The sequence below is a fragment of the Psammomys obesus genome, unplaced genomic scaffold, assembly GCF_907164565.1.
Source record: "Psammomys obesus unplaced genomic scaffold, mPsaObe1.curated_primary_1811, whole genome shotgun sequence".
NCBI classification, from domain to species: domain Eukaryota; kingdom Metazoa; phylum Chordata; class Mammalia; order Rodentia; family Muridae; genus Psammomys; species Psammomys obesus.
In genome coordinates, this window is record NW_026596134.1 from 11,527,109 (window position 1) to 11,551,454 (window position 24,346).

Genomic DNA, 24,346 nt, shown 5'->3' on the forward strand with positions numbered 1-24,346 from the left:
CACTTCACTTGATGCTAAACGGGACCTTATTTCCAGACCACACACAAAAAGTCACTCTCATGAAGGTTCATTTTCTTGACTTTCTGTTTGAAAGCAGAAGCAAAGCTGAGGTGTGGAAGCACAGGAAGAAAGGAGCTGGAGATGAGATGGAGCTGTGGAGAAAGAAACGTTCTTGCTCGGACTGGTGGTGCATGCCTGAAGTTATGGGAGACTAAAGCAGGAAAGGTGCTTTGAGTTTGAGGCTAGCCTGGACCACATAGTAAATTCCAAGATCCTAGACTGCAGAATAAGATCCTGCCTCAAAAACTAAAAAGGGAAGAAAAAGAAAAGACAGAGAGGAGGAGGAATGAAGGGAGGAAGGAAGGAAGCCACAAAGAAAGGAAGTCAGGAAGGAAGGAAGAGAGGAAAGAAGGAAGGACTAAAGGAAAGTCCTAGAAAGTTCTGTTGGTACAAGACTGTAACCTCGGCTACTCAGTAAGCTGAGATTGGAACTCAAGCTGAAGGCCAGCTAGGCTACAGTTAGTTATAGTACAGCCTGAACAACTGCAAGACTGTCTCAAGATAAAAGCACAGAAAGGATTAAGAATATAGCTCAGTGAAAGGAAGGAGGAGGAAGAAGACAGGCAAGAGACGATGATGATGAGAGTCCTTGGAAGGAGGCCAGGAAAGGATGGGCTTTCAGCTATTAGAGAAAAAGATACTAGGAAGGTCTGGGAATGATTTTCCCAAAGAAGGTGAGACAAGGACTTGGGAGGCTGGAGGCTGGGGGTAGTGGTGTTAGAACCAAGGTCAAAGGCTCTGCATTGTCCAGGAAGGGCATCTCAGTCTTATCTACAACCATGAAGAATAGTGGTGGAGATGGCTTTTGCCTCAGGTAGTTAAGTTCTGTCTTGATCATACTTAGAATGACCCAAAGAAGAACTCACTTGCCAGAGTAGAAAGTCAACATTGAAGAGAAAAACTAGGATGAATAGAATGAAGAAGGAAACAGGAAAAGACACCGAATAGGAAATGTGCTAAGTTTTCATACACATAGAAAAATACAGGCCTGGTTAAAAATAAAAGTACAAAAGCATGCTAAGTGGTTACTTAAATAATAAAAAAACACTACTCATGATTACAACTAGAGCAATGGTTTAAAGGTCAACAAACATTTGTTCAGTTACTTCCATGTTTAGATGTTGAATATGGCCATTGGCATTCAAAGCAAGCGGAGGGGAGCAAGGTTAACCCTGATAAAGGTAAGCAAAGTTAAGCAAGTGATGGAGTTATTGGCAAAAAGTTTGATGAGTTTATATGCCCTGAAACACAGTAAAAAAAATAAAATAAAATAAATGTTGTCTTTGGTGTGCTTATGACAATTAAAGGCTGGTTGGGGGTCAATGTTCCCCCCCTGCCCCCCAGCTACAGAAATCTGTGACACACAAGGAAAACTGGCTGGAATGTATACAGGTTCCGGGACACAAAGCAATGCTCAAAGAAGAAAACAGAGAATTGTTCAGCATGCGCATTCTCAGATCATTATGTGATAATTTTAGCAATAAATCAAAGCATAATTATAGAGCCAACCTCACAGAACCTTTAAAAAGCAATCTTTTTGAATAACATTTGAAATGAGTTAAACAGCAACATAGAGAATGGGTGAGAATATTTGTCTTAGTCATGGAAAGGATGGGAATAATGAAAAACTAGGAAAACACTCTGTCAATTAAATAAGCATTTTTTTCTACATCAAAAAATTTAAGTCAGTAAGAAGGTAGTTGACTAAAATAAACATTCATTCAAATGGTTCTTTCTTTCTCTGTGTGTGTGTTTGCATATATGTGTGTATGCGCGCACAATAGCAGCTTCCTGTCATCCTATCACAAGAGAAGGGAGCCCTTAGCCTTGAAGAGTGACATTAACATAGCACAGAGAAACCCATGGACTCAGAAGAGCTTGAAAACCACTTCAATGGCCAGTCACTCAGCTCAGTGTCACCGTGATATTCATCAGCTGCTTAATCCAAGGGAAGCCCCAAGACACAGAAAACCTGAGTACCAATATGCCATGAGCTAACAGGAAAGGTCAGAGAGTGACGCTGGGATCTGTTAGGGGACAGTGGTAGTGAGACGGACATTGTCAACCATCAGGTAATTGTGTGTGGGGGGGTGTAGTTGGTGAAGATTCTGAAACACGATGCTGGGAGGCATCCGCCTCTGTCTGCATGGCAGATTTTACTCAAACCTTGCTTTGGACTGCCAGTCACTGGAAACCACAACTTCCCTGGAATGGGCTGTCCAGACCGTCTCTATTTCTTATTATTTGGGGCTCCTAAAAGCCATCACAGCTGAGGAAAGGGGCGTGACATCTAACGGGGGGGGGGGGGAGCAACTCTTCCTACGAAAAGGGCCTCCAAGGAGCTAAAGGCATGAGGCATCGTTCTAAGCGTCAGCTTGCAAGGGAGCTCTACCTCACCTCCAGCTGAGCAGCTTCTAACCCATCATGGAAGCTTTCTGAGCCTCGAGATCCCCCTTTTTTCATGGGAGAGCGTGGCCAGCAGTATCAGGTTTCTGTAAGAGTTAAACGTGTACAGAGACGCATGTTCTGTATCCTCTGCCCTTGGAGGACAGTTAATGTGATTTCACATTCATGGAAACACACGGAAGTATCACGAAGGCACATAAGACGTCACGGTAAAGGACAGGAAAAAGCAGAATGGTACCTAAGTTCATCTGGGGACTTCAAGTCCTCACAGCTGTCTGGTCAGCCAGGTCTTAGAATCAGACAGGGAATGCCCATGGTGGGGTTGCTCTCTCCAGGGCCCAGCTACCGCCACACCTCACCCCATTCCCTGAACCTCACGTTATACTCATTTCCACTCATGGTCTGATCTCTGGTTCAATGACTACCAGTGTGGTCCATCCATCCCAAGGAGAGGTGATCAATAAAAGAGATGCAGCTGTGATCAGGCCAAGGCCCTCAATCAAGAGCTTAACCAGACTTCTAAAGAGGGCCCTCGGGATAAAGGGGAGAAGCAACGTGTGTGCTGAAGAGGCCGCGCTGGGAAAACGCCTGGAGGGAGAGACAGGAGAGGGGAAAACCGTGGGTATGAGGAGGGGAGGCCAGAGTGCTGGGGACCAAAGGAAGCAGTGTCTTTCAGAAAGGTGCTTCTCATCTGCACCCAGACCCCACAGTTCCCTTCCCACAGGCTGAAGAAGTCACACACTCACACACTGAACACAAGCTCCTTTCTCTCCGTGCTTTGAAGGGCTGATGTTGGCATCCTCCTGGAACTTCCTGTATTCTGGAAACTCCAGGTAATAGATTAAATGAGAGTAAGCTAAGAGAGAACAGGAACAGGTCATGCCAATTTTGAATAGACAGAAAGACAGAAGGCTCACACCTTGGAAGATTTTTTTTGGGGGGGGACCTTAGAGACCAGAAGACCCCAGAGCCACAAGGCAAGAAAGAAAGGCATTTCCTTTGTGTCACAGGACAATTTTAAGCTTCCTTAAAAGAGGCCAGGGAACACTGAATTTAGTTTATCACTACTTTGGCTATCGGGCCAGTCTTCTTTGAAAAGGGAGCCATTTTTTGGCTATTGGGCCAAAAGAATTATTTGGGTTACAACCACATCAAACCCATCTCTTCTTCACAGAGAAGGGTGTGGAAAGGAAGAAGTAACAGACTAGAATTTAGGATTTAAAGAGAAAAGGCATTGAGTTTCTAATCATATAAAGGAGTCCAGATGCAAGCGGCCCAGGTGAACACAGGAGCGGACTGGAACTCCGGGTAGTGAGAGTGAGAGCCCTGTCCCCGGCCAGGAATCTGATGCCACAGGCCTGAAAGTTTCCAGGTAGGAAGTGAGTAACTGACGAGATTCCAGCTTCTCAGAACGGCCAGTCTGAGCTTCCCCGGTGAAATCTTAGGAGGGAGATCTCAAAGGAATGAGCCTCTTGCCCTCCCTTGAGTGGGCACCAACTGTTACTGGCCTATATTGCTCCTGCTCTTCACATCCTTAGCTAGAACTCTAAGGTGCACCTGCCATTGTTCCCACGGAAAACAAATGTCTTAAAGTGCAGCCAAAACCCCTGCCATGCCTGAAAATGGAAAGCATTTGAACAATGCCTCTCATCCTTACAGGATCTGGGAGGAGGAAAAGATGTTCTAAGCACAGGCGCGAGGGAAGAAAGCACTCAGAGACGCCTGGAATGTGAAACTGCAGAAATGAAAATCGTTCCTCTTTCTAAATGACAAACAGTGGACCTCCGAGGGAAATTAAAAAAAAGAAAAGAAAAGAAAAAACAGAAGGGCATGGGCTTGTAAGCTGGACCATCCAGGGAAGCCCTTGAGAACATCTGTTGTGTCCCTCCCTGGGCGTGCAAGTCCTTTTCGCCTTGTCATTTGCTGGCAGGCAGAAGTCTTGGGAAGTCTTTCTGGACTAATCAGGCCTCTAGCTTGAAGCTCCTGTTTGAATGTCCTTTTCCCCTGGCAGAATGTCTAAATCACACGCACACGCGCGCGCGCGCGCGCGCACACACACACACACACACACACACACACACACACACACACACACACTGTGCAGCTGCCTCCACGAGGAGCTCCCGCCGAGGCTTCTGTGCCACTTCCTTTCTTCCTCTAGCCTTTCAGGGCCCCTCCCCCACCACGGGCCTGTTCTCCTAGAACTTCCATATTACTTTCTCCAGCCCATTCATCACTCAACTCTGCATCAACAGTGAACAGCCTTGGGGGTTTCCTGCACAAATCCTCCATTTCCCGTCTCCGTCTGCCGGGAAATAAAGGCATTAGTGATGGCATCACCCGCTCTACCGTTCTCAACATTGCTCAGGAGCTCAGCTTCTCAGTTCTAACTTCCCATCCCCGCCCCAGCTCATCCTTCCTAGCGGTTCTTCCCCTAGGCCACGCTCAGTCCTCAGTAGGCTCAGGGACTTGTGGATGCAAGCCACCTCTGCCCCAGAATGCGCTGGGTGCCCTTTCACTCCCTAGTCCAAATCACAGGAACTCAAGCTGGCTAGAGCCAAGGTCGCTTTTCCCCCTCGTTCTTCCCGCAGAAAATACATCCCGATCTTTGAGAAGTGTGTTTCACGTCTCTGCCTCCTTCCAGTTTAGAATTCTTAGTGTCTCTCCGTAAGTTTGAAATCGTGGGATTTCCTTTGAGCAATGGTTTGTGCCCAGCCAACACCCAGCTTTCCGTCTCCGTGTCAGCTCTCCCCACAGAATTCACCAACTCAGCTCTGTCTCCTAAACCAGACACTCTGGCAATCAAAGCGCTTCCCCAATCCGAGAAGCATTCAATTTCCTGGAGCCTGGCTAACGAACAGTAGCTGGCTGTGGTCTGGGCAGAGGTCCCTGGCGATTCTAATAAGCTCCCGGGTGGGGTTGGGATTCAGTCACACCTGTTGCTCAGCCCCGAAGGGACGCCTCGGTGCCACGCCGGCGCCCTAGCGGAGAACCAGCCCTGCGAGGGCCCAGCGAGGAGAGCCCAGGAGTGGCCACGGGGCTCACTTACCTATGGTGGAGACCACCGTGCCCACGAAGTAAAAGGCGCCCGTGAAGTCCCAGCGAGGGCGCACGCTGTCCACGCGGACGCCCGCCCTGGTGGCTTCCTCGTAGTGGCGGAGGAAGCCCCGCAGCTCTTCGCGGCTCAGGTTGTGGCCGCGGCTGAAGTCGGCCAGGCGCTCCTCCCAGCGCTGCTTGGCCTGCAGCTCGTGAGCCAGCTCCAGCGCGGAGAAGACGGCGGCGCCGGCCAGCAGGTAGAGCACGATGAGCCCGGCCAGCAGCAGGAAGCGCGCGTTGTCCTCGTTCAGGTGGCCGCAGGCTCGGCCGGCCATGGCAGCGGAGGGCCACCCCGCGGGGGGGAGGGGGCCCGTGCCCGCACCCCCGGGAGGACGCCGCCCCGCCGCCCCTCAACCGGCTCCCCGGCCCGGCTCGCCCATGCCCGGCGCGCTCCCCCGACGCGGCGTGGGGCGGCCGGTCCCGCGCCGCCGGCTCCCCACGGCCGCCCCGGACGCGTGCTTTCGAATCCGCTTTGTCGCCGCCGCCGCCTCCCCGTCCGTCCTGGAGCTCTCCTTAAAGCTGAAGAGCGAGGAGTCGGGGCGCGGGGTCCGCTTAGGGTGCGGGGGGGGGTGCGGGGCGCCCCGGGTTCACCCCGGCTGCTCCGGTGCTCAGGCCGGGGAGGGGGCGTGGCGCGCCTTCCGGGCAAACTCCGGAGGACTTGAGCTCATCTTGAGAGAAGGTGCTGGGTCCGGAGAGGAGCGGAGCGGGGGCTGGGCATCGAGGTCCAGCTTCCCCGGACCATCGCTTTCCAGGCGGTGATGGCCGGGATGAGGGCTGCCCGCTGCCTTCGGCCCTCGCTGCCCCTCCGGGGGGGTGGATCTGTGCTGCGTGTTGGCGACAAGGTCCCGCCGGGCCTCCGTGCTCCGGAACCCCCGAGGCTTCGAACCGGTTCGGGGCAGGCACAGAGACGCAGCCGGCGCGGGGCGAAGGGGCAGATCCGGCAGCCCGGATCTCCGCCGGGCACGCACGCAGGCTGGGCGACAGCGCGAGGGCGGACCGCTGTAGGGAGGAGAGCAGAGGAGGGGGTTAGAACAGCGGAGGAAGTTAGGCGCATCCTCCCCGGCGGCCTTCCTCGACTTCCCCCTGACCAGAGCGCCCTCGGCCCCTAGGCCCCGCGCTGGCCGTCCTCTGTCGCCACGTGCCGGCCCTGCCAGCCCGTCTCCGGGGCAGCCGGCCCGGGAGGGCGGCCGGTCGAGTTCCATCTCTTGCACCCGGGGCTGATCGGGCAACCGGCTCCGGTCGTTCCTGCGCAGTGGGCGGCTCGGGGCCGAGGGCTCCTAGCTACAGCATGCAAGCCAGCAAGCAGCAAGGCTCTTCGGCAAACCTCCGCGGCGCCCACCCGGAGACCCCCAGCTTGGCACGGGCGCAGGAGCCGCCGCCGCGCCCGGCTCTCACCTCCCCCAGAGGCGCCTGCTCCGCGGGACAGGTTCAGGGGGGTCCCTGGCTCCGCTCCTCCAGCGGCCTTGCCCCGCCCGGCGGGGCTGGGAGCAGAAGTCCGCGGCCGGCGCGCTGCCTCCTCTGCGGGGGAGTGCTCAGACCCTGCAACAGGTGAAGCCCTGCTGCTGCCCGCCGAGGCGGCTCCACCCACCGCTGCCCGCCTCTCGGCCCCCCGGCCGCTTTCCTGCGTCCGTCTCCGCCCGCGCTCGCCGGGAGCTCGGAAGGCCGACCTTCCAGCAGAGCGGCACTGCTCGCTCCGGGTGTGTAGGCGCCTGGGGTGGTTGCTCAAAAGCGAGGTCGAGAGACTCGATGGTCTGCGTGGGTCCCCCTGGGGCCAGAAGAGGGCGCTGCGTGCCCTTTAGGAACACGCGCTCCCCCAGCCGGGTACCGGGTCCACACGGATGACTGACTGCACGGGGGAGCGAATCTTATCTGTCCCCGTGAAGGAGTGGATTCCTAGCCGCCCGCGATCTAAATAGAACTGCTCCGCCTTTGGAGAGAGTGGTCCCAGGAGACCCACCCACGACACTCTCCGGAAACAGAACTAGAAGAGCCTGCGGATCCGTTGAGTAGACGCAAACGATTCTGGATTTTGATGAACTGGTGGTTCATCTTACTTTGCGTCTCCTGGAGAGGAAGAGCTGTAGAGGGCTTTGAGTGCACTCCCAGGGGGAGGGGAGTATCCCTCCAAGTACCCCAAACTCGAGTGAGTTTACGACGCCACCCACCGCTCTCTAGATGCTACAAGGGACAGTTTGCTAGACTCGATTAGAAATACCTACCTGTCCCTTTCTATTCATCAACCCATTCCGTTAGGCTGCGTTTTGAAAGGCTGTAGACGTCCGCACATTTTCACCCCTCCTCCACCAAGTACTGCTCATTATTAAGAGTTCCATCCTCGGAGTTTTGCTTTCGTGGTAAAATCTGCACGCGGTGACATGCAAATGTACCCTTAGGTAAATTCTGGCGAATGTGTACATCTTTGCGAGCCAAACAATGACCTACCTCACTTACCACCTACGTGCCACCAACTGATCAAAGATCCCACAAATATCTCCCCAGCAAATCCCACAAATCCTCCCCACATTCCTGCAGAGGTAACACTAGCCTGGTTTCTTTTTCTACCATGGGTTATTTCTCCTATACAGAACCTGGATCTCCAGACTCATGAGAATTATAGCTATGTGTCTCTCCTAAAGCATTTCCGGACTCATGAGAATTATAGCTATGTGTCTCTCCTAAAGCATTTCTGAAGCATCTCCATGATACGTGTCTGAGCCATCATTTCATTGGCTCTTCATTGTTTGGCTATGCCATCATCTTATTCATGCTTTGTGACTGAAACTAGAAATGTGAGAAAACTACATTATCGTAAATAAAACTGTTAGGAAACATGAATTCAATTTTTAAAAAAATAAAAGTGACATTCCTATCAACTGCCTGTGGGTATGTTTCCTATCTCCTGGGCAAACACCTAGCACTGAACTGCTGAGTCATGGGTAAGGATGTAGTTAGCTCTCAAAGGAACTGCCTGACATCAGCTAACACAATGCGGTGCCCACAAACTACGGACACTTGGCACTACCAGCCATTTTTGTTTTAAGCCCACGGTCTACTGGCACATAAATTTATCTCATTGGGATTTTGTGTTTTCTGGATACCTAGTATACCGGACCTTTGTATCTCTCTGTAAATGGTTAGAATATTTTGCCCACTTAAAAACTGGTCTTGGACCACAGAAGAGGATGCAGGCAGTCCTGATGAGACCTGATAGGCTGTGGTCGGATGGTAGGGGAAGAAGGCTTCCCCTTTCTGAGGACTAGGGAAGGGAGATAGGGGGAGAAGAGGGAGGAAGGGTGGGACTGGGAGGAGACAAGGGAGGGGGCTGCAATTGGGATGTAAAGTAAACAATTAAAAAATTTATTTAAAAACAATAAAGTAATGCTTCTTAAAAAAATTTTAAAAAGTCTTGGGCCAGGTGCCGTGGTACACACCTGTAATCCCAGCACTCTGGGAGGCAGAAGCAGGCGGATCACTGTGAGTTCCAGGCCAGCCTGGTCTACAGAGTGAGTCCAGGACAGCTAAGTTTACACTGAGAAACCCTGCCTTAAATAACCAAAAGTCTTGTGACTGGGAAGATGCCCGAGTCAGTAAAGTGCTCATCACACAGACATATGGACCTGAATTTGGCTCCCCAAAACATGTATAAAAAGATGAGCATAGTGGTGTATATGTGAACCCCCACACTCCTGGGCAGGTGGGGACAGGAGGGGCTGACCAGAAAACCCCCCCCCCCAGCCAAATCAGTGACTCCAGGTTCAGTGAGAACCCCCTTCTCAAAAAATAAGGCAGAAGCCAGGCATGGTGGCACAGCCCTGTAATCCCAGCACTAGGGGAGGTAGAGGCAGGTGGATCTCTGTGAGTTCGAGGCCAGCCTGGTCTACAAAGTGAGTCCAGGACAGCCAAGGCTACACAGAGAAATCCTGTCTCGATAAAACAAAGCAACACAAAACAAGATAGAGAGTAACTCAGACACCCAGTGTTGACCTCTGTTTTCCATATGCACAATACAACATACAACATACAACATACATATATACATACACACACCACAAATTGGTCCATATTATTGAAGTGTAGTAGTGTTTTATGTATCTAGAATACCAGTTCTTTCTTAGGTATGTATTTTGTAACTATTTTTTTATTCATGTCTGGCATACCCATTTGATTTTCAAAATATTGCCTGACAAAAGTTTTTAGCTTTGGTACAGTCCAAATTTCCAGTCTGTAATGTTTTATACCCTTGTGCATTATAAACACTTGTGTTTTTATACCCTTGCTGCTTTCAAGGTTGTACATGTTTTTATTGTTGTTTTTTTTTCACTCTCCCCTCCTTTGTATAGTTGGTCTGTGTGATATAATTTCTTTATTGTGCAAGTGAGACTTAAGGTTCATTTTGCCCAAAAGGATAAGCACTTTTCCTAATGCCATTTATGGAGAAGGAAAGTGGGAATGCGCTTACTCCAGGAGTCCACGATCTGTTTACCCAGCTCTTCTGCCACTAAGAAGCATTTAAATTAATTTTATAGGTCTTGAAGTCATGAAATGCAAGGTCTCCAATTTAACTCTTCTTTTCAATATTTCTCTACATGTAATAAATTGTTTCCATTTTTAAACCAAAGAACTGTGGTTTTTAGACATTTTTAAAGTAGACACAGGAAAAGTCTACATTGTTTTCATTAAGACTGTGTTAACCTGTTTTGCGAAGTGGTATTTCGAGGGTTCATGGATGAGTCCTATCTCTGCATACATGAAGATCTCCCTAGTTGTTACAGTACAGAGCCCTTGCACATCTTTTGTGAATCTACCACAAAGAAGTTTTTGTTCTCTTCATTGTATCGAACATAAAAATTCAAATGTTTTATCTTCTCATGTTTGCTATTGTATCCTATAGACTTGCTGCACTCATTTATGAGTTGTATTGGTTCTTTAGGAGCTTCCATGTACATAACTTCCATGTCATCTGAAGCAGAGGTTTACTTTCTTCATTTATTTATTTATTTAATTTAACCACTTTACAGCCTGATCCTAGCCCCCTTCCTCCCTCCTCCCAGTCCTACCTCCTCTCATTCCCTCCTCTCCTTTTCAGAGAAGGGAGGTCCCCAAAGAGTATCAACCCACCCTGGCACCTCAAACTGCAGCAGAACTAAGCATATCCCCTCCCCCTGGGGCCTGACAAGGCAGCCCAGTTAGGGGGAGGGGATCCAGTGGCAGACAACAGGCTGAGGCAGCCCCTACCCCCATTGTTAGGGGACCCCCATGTTGACCATGATGTGTTATCTGCCACATATGTGTAGGGGGTCTCGGTCCAGTCCATGGATGCTCTTTGGTTGGTGGTTCAGTCTCTGTGAGCCCCCATGGACCCAGGTTAGTTTGCTCTGTGGGTCTTTTTGTGTTGTCCTTGATCCCTCTAGCTCCTTCTATCCTTCCTCCCACTCTTCACCTAAAAAAAAAAATCCTGTCTTATTACAATGTCTAAGAAGTAACAAGACACAGAAGAGCTGGAAGCAGGTTATTTTTCTTGTTAGAGCTAAGAGGGACTCCTTCAGTTTGCTGTTACAGACGCTGTGAACTGTGTGATTGCCATAGATGGACCCCTCCACTACTCCCCCCCACCCCCCCAAAAAAAAGACAGGGTTTCTCCATGTAGCCTTGGATGTTCTAGGACTCACTCTGTAGACCAGGCTGATCTCAAACTCAGAGATCCGCTTGCTTCTGCCTCCCGAGTGCTGGCATTAAAGGTGTGCTGCCATGCCCTGCCACAGATGCTCTTTTTGAAGTCGAAGACACTTCTCTTTATTCCTAGTTTTCTGAAGTTCTTTTCTTTCCCTCTCTTAAAAAAAAGTAAAGCAGATGTTTGCTGAATTTTGTCAAATGCTTTCTCTGTATCTACAATAATCTTATGTTTTCTTCATTCTGTTAATATGTTGGATTTCATCAATTTGTTATTCTTTTTAGTTAAGGATAAACTATACAAAGTATGGATATTTAAAAGCACGGCATTTTTGAGATAAATTCTTCTTGGTATTGCATTCCATTTTTGTTTTTATTTTTCTTTACATTTGCTGTTTTTTTTTCCCCCTAGGAACTTATGGTGGGGTGGCTAGATCACTGACTTTAGCGCCTTACTTTAAAAGTCTTTTAATATTCATAACTGTGTATAGTTTGGACTAAATCAACCCCCAACCCTCCACCACTTTTCCCTCCCAACTTCATGTGCTCTTAAATACACACACACACACACACACACACACACACACACACACACACACGTGCCCATTCAGGGGTGCCTGTATGTACATGGCATGGGACCATGTATGTCCTGGAGTATGGGTAGACTCAGGAGCTCCAACCCTGAAGAAAACCACATTCCTTCCCCTAGCTCCTCAGACAGGGGGAGAGCTCCGTGAGCTTCTCTCCCGTCCATGCTGGGATTTTGGCTGGCGTGGTCTTGTGCAAGTCTTCTCCTTGTGGTCCCAGGCACGGTGAGTTCATGTGTCCAATTGTGCCAGCATGCTTGGCAAATGTTCCTCTGGTTCTTTCAATCTTCTTACCTCCTCTTCTGTGATAGACTCTTTTTCACTAACAATTTCTTCTACTTTAAGGCTTTTTCTGTTAGCTCAATGCTACCTGCACTGTCAATATTTACGGGGATGTAGTATTTTCATATTTTGCTAACATATTTTTCCTTTGGTTTGTGAGTCATAAACAAGTATTTTGCTTAATTTTCAATAAAAAATACTTCTTTCTAGTGTACTCAGAGACTTTGTTTTTCGAGACAGCGTTTCTCTGTGTAGTTCTGGCTGTCCTGACACTCTCTTTGTAGATCAGGCTGGCCTCAAATTCAGAGATCTGCCTGCCTCTGCTGTAGGTGTACAGGGCTCTGACTACTTCAGTTTGGTAAAGGTCTCTATGAGTGCATTTTAAGCTCCTCTTTTTGTTCTAGTTAATCCTGTGCATTGGCAAAATAGGGATATTGAAAAGCACCAGCTACCATTGTGTCATTTCAAGCATTCGGAAACCGCATATACATTTGTCTCTTCATGTAGCGGCCTTTTATTTATGTAGAAGGCCTTCCGGAGGCCTTTATGTGACACCAATCCAATCACGACAGCCTTCTTATGCCTGGCATTTGCGTAATACCATTTCCAATCCATTTGCTTTTAACCCATTGCTCTCTTTAGGTCCTCACGTCTACTTTCTTCCTCTTCACTAACCATCAATTCACTGCTGCCTCTTGTTCTAGCCAATGAGCATGCTGACCCCAGCAGCTTCCAAGGCTGAGCCTGGAGGCAAGCTTTCCCATGGATGCCCTACTCAGGGGATCCAAAGGTCCTGTGGCCACTGCAGCATGGGGGACTCTTAAATCTACCTATCTTCCAGAAGCAAGCAGGGTTCAGGAGTCTGGAAGCAGTGGTATGGAAGAGTGGTGGCTTCTAGGGGGAATGGGTTTCGTTTTCTGTGCTGCTTGCTCCATTCTAAGGGTCCCAGAGGCTGCTCAGCCCAGGCTTGCATACCACCGACATGGACAGAATGGAGTTCTTATCACTGCTCAGGGTACCATTCCACCTGTCCTTATAATCCCCCGGGGGTATTGGCCCTTCTTTACAGATGGAACAAGAGATTGTGGGCATTAGAGAACTTGCCTAACATCTCACGGCTTGGAGGGACAGAGCTGGACAATTCTAATGAGTCTCCACTGCCTTGAAGCTGAGTCACTCTCCAAGCCTTAACTGGGGTGACTACCCACTCAGGCTGGATGAGCCAGCAAACCTAGAAAGGAATACATTTTACACTGGAATCCTGTAAATTCTCAGGTATGTAAATAAAAACAAATAAACAAAAACTAACCACCCTGTCTATGATATATATATATATATATATATATATATATATACACACACACACACCTTTCTTTTACTCCATCTCATCCAAAAGTGCTGGCTGTGACCTCCCGACTTCATTAACAGGGATTTCATGATTCACCATGGGTTGTCATCCTCAGTTTGAAAAGTTAGTTCTAGAACGTTCAGGTTATACAGGGCTTATCTACTTATGCAGCTTTTCAGAAACTTCGATTTTTTAAAACACCCCACACAGTACAGTTTGAGGAGCAGACATAGAAAAGGCTCATCAGTGCAGTGTTAATACTTCTTGCTTGGAATCGGCACCATGTTTTCCATTTGTCTCTGGCAATCTCTCCTGCTCTTTCCCACCCTGGGGTCTGTCTGGGTTACATGCATCTGCAATTCAGAGTGTACTTGGGGCTCAAGCTGGTCAACTGGGGCATCCAGGCCTCTGGCTGGCGCTGTCTGGGAAATGGGAAATAGTTTCTTTTCTCTGGAAGGGCTAGCTGAAGGAAGATGGGATTCTGGGGTTATCTCAGCCTTCAGGTGGAAAGAGCTTTTGTGGGATGATGACCAGATTCTAGAGGGCAGAGCTCAAGCCTGGACAGTCTTCATCGTATTGTGGATCCTCTGGCTCCGGTGCCCTCACTGAATCTCAGTACAAGCCTCTCTTAATGCTGGAGACTCATTAGCCCCATTTCTGTAGCTATGGAAGAATCCTGACTGTTGTATCCTTTCATTAAAATGTTGAAAAAAGGGTACAGAATGGCGGCTGATTATAAAGACTTCTAAATTACAGCAAACTCAATTATCTGAACACAATCAGCATTCAACTGTCATAATTTCTAAAGGACCTCAGAACAAACAGCCATGCAAGGCACATACCATGACATCATCTATGTCCTTGAGCACAGAAAGGGCCACATGCTGGCTTGGCCAGGACAGAGCCAGCACCAGAGATGAGGCACAGCCCTTGTTCACTAGCTAACTGGGTGACTTTGAACCTTTTATGGCCCTCTAATGCACTGAAGAGAAACTCACCTGTTCCCCGGTGTGGATGTGTATATAGTCAGCCATGATCAAACCAACCCACAACCAATGCCTTACGGCCAGCGTTTCTCCGCTGCCCTTTTACCCTGAGCATCTTCTTAGTCATGAGTACGGAAAAGGAGTTTGATTCCCATTTTATAAATAGCAAGAAAACTCTTTGAAAACGTTGCTATAAGGCAAATACAAAACAGGGCCTCCAGCAACTTGTGTTTTGTCTGCCTGGTTCCAATGGAGTTTCTCACTGTCTAAAGAGAAGGGTTGCTTTCATGCACTAGCAGGGTCCTGGTTTGAGATACACTGCTTTGAACACTGTAAACCATGGGATTCAGATTTAATGTTGAGGCTTCGAAAGCTTTCCCTCCCATTTGAGTGTCATTGCGCTTGCTAGTAAGCACCCTGGGACCTAATTTGTTGGGCTGCCTTTTGCTCTCTCTCTCTCCAGCATCTGGCATAATTTTTCCTGCCTTGTACTTGGCTCTAGGAAGTCGGTAGAAGCAGCAGGCTTCAGCCAGAGAATATAACAGAACAAACTCAGCAGTGCAGTTTCCAGCTCCTCCACACTCTAACCAGCGAGGAGCCCGCTCGGCAGGAAGCGAGGGCTGACTTTAAGTTATTCAGCGACTGAGGCCTGCATACTAATGTGGCATTTAGTGTTTGGGTTTATGTGCTGCTAGCTGGTTCTGTCCTGCCAACCGTAATTTGTTATTACAGTGGATGGAAGCACAGTCTTGTATCTATAGTTAAATCTCATGTATACAAAGCCTGTCCGTGGCTGGCGCACGGAACACCTGTCACAGTTGCTGCCTGGCCACAGAACAGGGCACAGGAACTACAACGCCTGGGTTCAAATCCCAGCTATGTGACTTTTTTTTTGATGAATGATCTGCTTGGTTTTTCTGCCTATAAATAAGGATTGGAGAGGCTCTTTGATAGGGCCACTAGGAAGGTTGGATGAAACACAGGTAAGAGTTCCGGGAAGTCAGAGCCCAGTGGCTGGCAAAGCTCAGTACCAGCGCGCACACCTGGGCTCAGATGGCCGCCAGCTGGGTCACACTATAGGCATTTTCAAGGAGCAAATGGCATGCGTGTGACTCCTATATGAGCAATGCATCTGAATCAGAGCATACTACTTGACAGAAATATAAAAAGAAACGGTAGTTAAGTACAGCTTCCTGTGAGTTAAAATAAAACTTTACTTAAAAGAAAAAAAATGGTAGTTTGCAGTACTCTCTTGTCTGAGATTATTGCTTAAAACAAGAAAGCCACTAGAATTTCCAAGCCCTCCCCCCCTTTTTTTTGGTAATTGGATCGACCTAGGCACATCATGCTTTTAGCATATAATCAATAGAACTTTAGATTCATCATTATTATTACAGTTAAGCGATATTATTCCTATCAGTGATTGAGTTTTTATGTAGACTTGTATCATTTTGCAATCCTTATCAATTCCTCAATATAACTGCCATCCCATGAATGTAAATAAAGAATGCCCATGCAAACCTCCATTTCGAGGTGTTTTTCAGTCAAAGGCATATGTTCTCAAGTTCTTTCTTGAGATCTCAAGGAAGGCATTACAGCTGTAATTCTCTGGTAATGAAGTGGCAGGGTTAAGGGCATGACCGTGCTTGTAGAGGGCTGGAGTTCAGTTCCCAGGAGCCATGTCTGGGAGCTTACAGCCCCCTGGAACTCCACGTCCTCGGGCTCCAGTGTCCTCTTCTGACCTCCACAAGCACCCGACACATAGGTGTGACACAGACTCACATGGATACATAAATAAAAATAACCCTTAAAAAAACACCTAGATCATTCATTCAAAATGGCTTAGAAAATCAACTTTGTGCGAAGAAAAAAGACATGGCAAAATCAGTCCATGCTGATTCTAAGCACACCGAGTCTTGTGCATAAGCTAGATTCACCTGAAAGTTGTACAACATTGGAATTTCTATTCAGGGAAACTATCTAACATCTACTGCAGAACAGGAAAACAGAGCTTGCTGTGTGGCAGGGTGTGGTGTGGAGTGTGAAGGACAGAATTGAGTCATGTCAGACATCCTGCTGTTAACTCCCCTGAGGCTCGGGTTCCTCATCTGCAGAATGGAGGCTTAAGCACAGGAAACAGAGGGGACCTCAGCAAACATGGCCTGTTCTGTCATGTGGAAACAGAGCCTAATTCTGTTTTTTTGCGTTCACATGTGGACGCTCTCCTGATCAGACTTGTTGGCAGCTACAGAGAAGCAGAAGTTGGCTGATTCACATGGTGCCCGTCATCAGCAGGTAGAGGAAGTCACTGCACAGTGCTCCCGAGAGACCTCACAGTGAGAGGAGGTGGGGACAAAGGCGAGAAGGGGTCACTATGCTTCACACAGGGGCTGCTTCAGCTGGCGAAGCTGAGCAGAATCCTGTGACTAATGAAGAATAATCTCCCCAGAAATACGAGCAGCATGGTCTGTGGAGCATCTTTGATCGGCTTTCGTAACCCACGTGTTCTCACTTATTCATCACTTCCTATGTGTGTTAGCAACTATGTCTAGAAAGTGTGTGGAGCTCGGTTCAGATCTGCTCCTTGCAGAGCCCAGGCTCCTGAGGGGGACACGGGTTTGCAGACAGCTGGAGTGCAAACCTCTTGAGTGCAGATGGTCTCTGATGTTACCTCTGTGCATTTTCCTGGGCCACTCTACAGAACCTCTTTCAGGTGGGCCTCCAGGGCCCCTGCCGGTCTAGAGGAGTGTGACTAGGAGTGTTCCTGACAAAGCAGGTCAGGAACGTGAGGATCACTGTAATGATTGGTGCAGGAGTGGGAGGGCAGCCTGACACCCTCTCAGCCTGTGCCTGTTCTGCGTTTGGGCCCCAAGCCCCACACTCGCCTTCCAGGTGCTGGCGGTGCAGTAGCACCACCATCACTTAAGTCTTGCAGCTGGAGGACCAGTGCACAGGGAGCAGAGGTATCTTGGTTTGGGGCTTCTGCTGCCAGTGCAGCGGTGTCTAGCCTCCTTCCATGGTAGGTTGGTTCCTGGGGTCCAGGGAGATTGAAAATTTCGAGGGTGGAGACAACAGATGATCCTGCTCCTGAGCAGGTGAAGGAAGGATCTCTGGACAAACTCCGATCTGGAAAGCTGGTGCCATCCCTGAACCTGGAGCCTACCGCCTGGGCTAGGCTGGCTGGCCAGCGGAACTCGGGGATCCCGTCACCCATGCAGGGCTACAGGCGAACTGCCACCATGCCTGGTTTTCTGCACGCCAGCTGGGAATTGGTAATTTCATTCCAGGCATGTGGACATTTTGAAACACTATGAAGTTTAATAGCTTGATTTCAAGAACATACAAAAGTGAAGTAAGAAAATAATAGCTCTTTTTAAATAAGAATGCTGACAGTGACCATCAGACACCTAACTGACATTGACTTTTGCCAAGAGTTTTGTATGGGTTCAAGATTCTATGGGAGGTGACCAGTCAGTAGAAACAGGAACAGCCAACGTCTTGCACTCAAGTTTCACAGCACCTCATCTCAGGAGGGCACCCACATGTTCCCATGTGTATCAGGTGCTTTGACATAAGGAATGTTCCAAATCCATGGCCGATCTGGGGAGAAAGCACATCACATCCCATTTATTTGGAGTATCACAGGCCATATCTACACACCTATGGGGACCAAAGCATTTGGTGTTCAGCATTCTAGGTTATGAAGACTATTTTCTGAGTCAGCCCCTGATACCATCCGCAGACAATGTTTTTTTATTTATTTTTTAAAAATTTATTCACTTTATATCCCGATTGCAGCCCCTTCCCTCGTCTTCTATAGGTCCCACCCTTCCTCCCTCTTCCTCCATCCCCTTCCCCTAGACCACAGAAAGGGGGAGCCCTCCTCCCCTACCATCTGATCCTAGCCTATCAGCAGGACTGCCTGGATCCTCTTCCTCTGTGGCCTGGCAAGGCTGCTCAGAGGGAAGCGATCAAAAGGTTCCTGTTAGAAACAAGGCTTAGGTGACTATGAGGAACAGGCCAGGAGAAAGCTGGATGAAGCCATGTAGCGTGCAAGATATAGCACCTGGGACCTAACAAAGACTTCATATACACCCCGCCCCCTTCGTGTGCACACTTTCCTGTGCATGTGGCGTGTGGGGGCCAGGGGTTAACTCTGGGCATCTCCATTTTTACCTCTCGCCTCATTTTCTGAGGTAAGGTGTCACTGATTTTGGCTTGCCATTTGATTGAGGCAGACCAGGCAGCAAACCAGGGGTCCTGTCACTCATACCAGGTACAGAAACATGCCGCTGGATCTGAACTTGGGTCCTTGTGCTTGCACAGCAAACATGGCACCCCCTGAGTCATCTCCCCAGCCCTTTTCTTCTTTTAGGAAGCTGAAGAAAGTACAACAACTGGTTAGAGTCTGCTCTCAGCTGGTTGCATATAACCAAGAGGCCTTGGGTCATAGCATGGAATGTTTTTGTCATATGGTTATAGTAAAGGTTAACGACCAACAAGACAAGAAGATCTCTATAAATGACTGAAGACCAATGTCACAGAAGCAGTAGGCCTGGGCCTGTCCTCTGGTAAGAAGGCCTGTGAACTAAATGGGGCTCCTCCCATTTATCTCTCTCTCTCTCTCTCTCTCTCTCCTCAGGGTACACATACATAGGCCTGAGGCTGACATACCAGTCTTCCATAGTCATTTTCCTCCTTATTCATTGAGGCATGGTCTCTCAATTGAACCCAGAGCTCGCCAATACGGCTCGTCTGACTGGCCGGGTTATGTGGTAATCCTATCACTTTCTGACCACTGGAATGGCAAAGTGGACCACCATGTCCACCTGATAGTCACGTGGGTTCTGGGGATTCAAACTCCAGTGTGTGGCCAGTGCTTACACTGCTAATGAGCCATTGCCCTGGTCTCATTAACTGACGTTTTTAATTTAAAACGAAGACCTTCAGCAAACCACTCTCATAACACATTGCTATGGTTGGAGTCAAACCATTTCAGAAGAACCATGAGATGGGCATGGAGCGAGACATCCCAGGTGATAAGGAAGTCCCCATCATTGTCTCTGTAAGTGCTACAGATGGATGGACTTTCAGGGCCACAGAGGGACAGCCAGCTAGTAACCCGGCGCTGAAAACTCTTTGGGAACCTTTTCCTCTTTTCAGCAGAAGTGATGGCCCCTCAGAGGGTAGCTTGATGGCGCTGAGTAACCTCGGAGCGACCATGCCAACAGAAGGACCTGAAGGAGTTCTGAGGATAGCAACAGATTATCTTAACATCCTTGTCTTCGGCTTTGAAAGCATGGAACCAAACCCTTTTTTTGTTAACTCGCCAAGCTTGCTGGAAGGTGGTAAAGCCCCGAGGCCCGTTTTCCAAGTCTGTTTCCTAAAAGGCTGAGGGCCTTGGGGCCAATGCCCTTTGACCTGACTTCCCGGGCTCTATCTGTGCCCCTTTTCTCTTCCTCTGGAAACACCACCTTCTGCACCCAGATCGGTTACATACCCATCTTTCCCACTTCTTGCTCTGTGGGGTGACACTGTCCTGCTTCATTCCCTAGGCAGAGGCAACCTTGATTCTTGCCCTGAGTACTTCACAGTGATGCCCGGCACGATACAGACTTATTAACTGGCCGGTAACTTCAAGATCAGCGCTACCTTTACTCTGCTCCCTCAACCTCAGGCAATAGCAACCAGGCAGGTATCTGGGACGCTCCCTGTTGGCCAGATCCCCAGCAGTGCTCTATAAATGAGCAGAAGGCCAGCACTCCTCAGCGGATCATTACCCATGCTGCCTGACAGGTCTGCCATCTCTTGGAGAGACAGAAATACAGCCGCAGGGTAGGGAGGGTGGCTGAGATACTACTGTCTCTTTGTACCTAGGACTACTAAAGTTCCGCATTAATACACAGCTTGGAGGAAACCTGTTTTAAGCAATCCTCTTAAATCATCTAAAAGCCGCTCAAAAGAGAGCGTGTCTTGGAATCTACTCACACATGCATTCAGAATAGCTGTTAAGTGCGGACTGGATGCAGAAAATTTGTGAGGTGCTGTAGAAAGGAGGTGAGCCAGCTGTGCCAGCCTCATGGGGGGAACATACAGCCCAAAGTGAGGGACAGAAAAGCAGGTGTCATATGCAGCTATCACTGTGCTTAGCTCCCTAGCCTGGTTGGTAAGAACCTCCCTGGGCAGCCTGCTAGTGTAAGATGATCTTTCCAGGCCCCAGCCCAGAAAGCTCAACTCAGCGGGTCTGGGCTGGGTCTGGCAATGTGCACTTGGATCAAGTTCCAAAGCTGATCTCAACCCAGGCAGAGGTTAGGATCCAAGGTGAAGGAAATGGGATATTGTGGGGTTTTTGTTTGTTTTGTTTGTTTCTCCTGGAATTTAATGGAAACAGCAAAGGGAGATGACCAGTGTGCATGTAGGATATAGGATTGATTGTAGTTGCAGGAGAGAGACCAGGAAGATGACAAGAAGGCAGATCTGGTGGTGAGGAACAGGAAGCCCACGCTAGGTTTAACACACTGGAAGGCTGGGGACGGCAGCCTTCAGATTCAGTCCTTTGTGTTTCTACTTCATCTCCCCGTGGCTGCTTAGGGACCTGGCTAACCCCAATTTAGCTCTGCCTGCAGTGCGAGTCCATGTTCCTGTTAAGTATGGAAGGCGGAGCCAGTCTGCCTATGCAACCCTGACCAAGCTAACCTGAGTGAGCAGGCTCCCTCATTTGGAAAATGGGGTTTGTCCTACAGTAGTCCTGTTAGGGTTATGTAAGCACAGTGAATTAATTCTTGTCACAAGTTCATATCAGCTCCTGGTCTGTTCGAGGAACTCAAGCAGTGCTTGCTGCTGTTGTGATCACCAGGATCTTCAGCTCTTGGGGATTATCAGTGTCCTGTGTGCTGTGAAAGTTCTGACAGGGCCTACAACAAGCAAACAAATCTGAATAACCCACACAATCCCTGACTGCCGGGTGACTGGCTCTTTTTTCAACCCCTTAAGGACTGGCCCAGGGGTGTGGCCTATACCGGTTACTTCCAGGCCCAAACCCTCACAGGTACACTCCACACTCTCCACTGTGCAGGGAGACTTACTGCAGAAGGAGCCTGGGTTGTGTGTGGGGGAGGGGGGCAAAGAGATGAGCTAATGCGCTCCAGAGTGCCACTGACATCCTCTTTCAGCCAACCCAGAAAAGATGGGTATACACAGACGATCCCATTTGAAATACAGAAAAAGTTCTAAAACGTGGGCTCCTGCTTTAGCAAACTTAGCAGAAGTGCAATCAGGCAATTAAGGGCACATAAGGGCAGCACCATTGTTAACTAAGCCCCCTTCACTGACTCATTCTGGGGAACCTCTGATCTGGGAGTGTCTGCAGAACAACGGTTGGTGGGAGGAAGAACAACCCAACTCACTGAAAACCAAAGGCTTATTCAAGGGACTTGGATCGATTACACGGCTGTTTCAACACTAATTTCCTTAAGATCCCTCACCACAGACTCTTAGAAGATGAGCTGGAAGTTTATTTGCTGCCTTCCGCCGTGAAACAAATGCAGATTTCATTAGAGGAGGAAACCAAAATCATAAAAAGCTGGGCATCACGGCACATGCCTTTAATCTTGGAGGCAGGGGGATGTTGGTAAGTTCCAGGCCAGCTTGGTCTACATAGCCAGTTCTAGGCTAGCCAGCACTACACAGTGATGAAAAAAAAAAGTTTCTAGATGCCTTATTAAAATGAAACAAACCACTCCTAATTTCTCAAACATTTCCTTTGGGAAAATTAGTTCTTTAAAAGTAAAGCATAGCAATTTTAAGTAACTACTTTTTCAAAATGTATTTGGAAAGGACAACTGAATCAATTTTCCATCTCCCTCAGAAAAGTAAGTACTTTATCAGTCTGGACTTCATAACTTATTGATAGTTCTGACAGGTCTAGACTGCCTTATCTAGACTGCTTTTATCTGAGCACAGGAACCATTTAAGTTAATCAACAACGGCTATACCACTTAGGATCAGTGGCTCTGAAATGGCTTAGAGATTACAAGTACTACGTATGTGCTGAATCTGAACTCGGTATCTCAGGTGCCAAGTAGGCTGCCAGGACCTCTTCTACTGAGTATTTACAGCTGTAGCTTAGTAGCCTTTCCTAGCCACTTAAATATATACATACATACCATGCCTAGGAGAGATCACATATAACGTGGTAGATACCAATTGTATCACTCACAGTTAACAACAGTTGTGAAAGGATCAGTTGGTATCATGTGCCTCCTGACATGAGGCATCAGAAAGAACAAAATCTGCTTTGGTGGTTTTCTTGGCAAACATGACTGCCTGGACCTCATGAAGAAGAAACAGTGGGTAATCCCAGCATAGGATGCTTCTCGTGGTTTACAAAGTAACTAGCCTACGGCTCTGCAAAGAGTCAATGTCACAGAACACACCTAACTGTGGACCTGGCCCCATTAGTGGAGGCTAAAGGCAGGCTAAATGAGCACGGCAGATGGCCTGGGCTTTCTCTTTTGCTGTAAGAAGTGTGAATGTTTTCCGCACAGGAAAAGCATAGACTTCATGTAAACTGCTGCCCCCAGTACATTTTTGTGCTTAGGGGAGAAAATGCTTTTACTTTTAGGAACTAATACACTGGAATATTTAAGAGGGCAAAGATATTATGTCTTCAAATTTCAAACAGATCAGAAAAATGTGTGAGGAAGGATGCACATGGAATAAAATACTGACTTGCTGAACACTGGTGAGAGGCACAAGGGAATTCTTGTACTCTCCTTGTACTTTTTTTGCGCATTTACGATGAGGTAAAAAATTTGAAGGAAAAATACTTTCTATGGGCAACCTTGTATAGTTTTTCAAATAGAGAGGGATAGTAGAACACATGCTACAGAGGGGAAAGAAGAAAAATGAAGGCAACTTAACTGTAATGGAGAAGAGAGGGCAATACAGAGGGAGAGGGAGAAAGGAAGGATGACAAGACCAGGTGTGTGTGATAAAACTACAGGGAGTTATATTATTTCATAAGCTTACTTCAAATTACATACATGTGTGTCTAATCAGTTTATATATAAAACACACACACATACACACAGTTTAAATAGAGTTATCTGACATAGGGTGATAATATTCCCTCTAGGAGCCATAGACTATCTAACAAATACCCCAGTGCCCTAAAGAAGATAATCAAGAAAGCGGACACGGGCGAAGATGATCAATCCTCATTTAGAAAGACAAATGGGATGTGCATTGAACGTATGACAGGAGTCTACCGCAGAACACATCTGAAAGACTCTACCTAGCAGTATTTCAAAGCAGACGCTAAGACTCATAACCAAACCCTCGGCAGAGTGCAGGGAATCATATGAAAGAAGGGGAGTTAGTATGATATGGAAAGGATAGGAGCTCTACAAGGACCAAATATATCTGGGCACAGGGTCTTTTCTGAGACTGACACTCAACCAAGGACCATCTATGGATATAACCTAGAACTTCTGCTCGGATGTGGCCCGTGGTAGCTCAGTAACCAAGTAGTTTTCCAAAGTAAGGGGAACACGGACTATTTCTAACAGGATCTCAAGGGCAGGCTCTTTGACCTCCCCACCCCCCCAGGGGAGGAGCAGTCCTGTTAGGCCACAGAGGAGGACTTTGCAGCCAGTCTTGAAGATACCTGATAAAACAGGGTCAAATGAAAGGGGAGGAGGTCCTCCCCTATCAGTGGACTTGGAAAGGGGCAGGGAGGAGACCAGGGAGGGAGTGTGGGATTGGGGAGGGAATGAGGGAGAGGGATACAGCTGGGATACAGAGTTAATAAAATGTAACTAATAAGAAAAATAAAATTAAAAAAAAACAAAAACAAAAACAAAAAACCCAGTGCCAGGCAAGGGTACATGACACCTCTAAAACAATATAGG

At 48.2% G+C, this 24,346-nt stretch overlaps 3 protein-coding genes across 3 annotated transcripts in view; all 3 read right to left on the reverse strand.

Moving 5' to 3' along the window:
• The window catches only part of Kcnk13 (potassium two pore domain channel subfamily K member 13), a 93,038-nt gene extending 87,153 nt beyond the window's left edge, over nt 1–5,885 (reverse strand). Inside the window, exon 1 of the mRNA XM_055592948.1 lies at nt 5,516–5,885. Within this exon, the coding sequence (XP_055448923.1) occupies nt 5,516–5,837 (322 nt within the window). The 5' untranslated portion in view covers nt 5,838–5,885. The remainder of the gene's footprint in view (nt 1–5,515) is intronic.
• Nucleotides 5,886–6,078: 193 nt separating this feature from the next.
• On the reverse strand, nt 6,079–14,483 carry LOC129666085 (translation initiation factor IF-2-like). The gene is made up of 4 exons (XM_055593107.1): nt 14,448–14,483; nt 7,388–7,489; nt 6,958–7,327; nt 6,079–6,561 (listed from the first exon to the last, which is right to left on the reverse strand). The coding sequence occupies exons 1-4, from the start codon at nt 14,481–14,483 to the stop codon at nt 6,227–6,229; spliced, it is 843 nt and encodes a 280-aa protein (XP_055449082.1). The 3' UTR covers nt 6,079–6,226.
• Nucleotides 14,484–17,729: 3,246 nt separating this feature from the next.
• Tdp1 (tyrosyl-DNA phosphodiesterase 1) overlaps nt 17,730–24,346 on the reverse strand; it is a 77,298-nt gene continuing 70,681 nt past the window's right edge. The window contains exon 16 of the mRNA XM_055593265.1: nt 17,730–18,035. Coding sequence (XP_055449240.1) covers nt 17,962–18,035 — 74 coding nt within the window. The 3' untranslated portion in view covers nt 17,730–17,961. The remainder of the gene's footprint in view (nt 18,036–24,346) is intronic.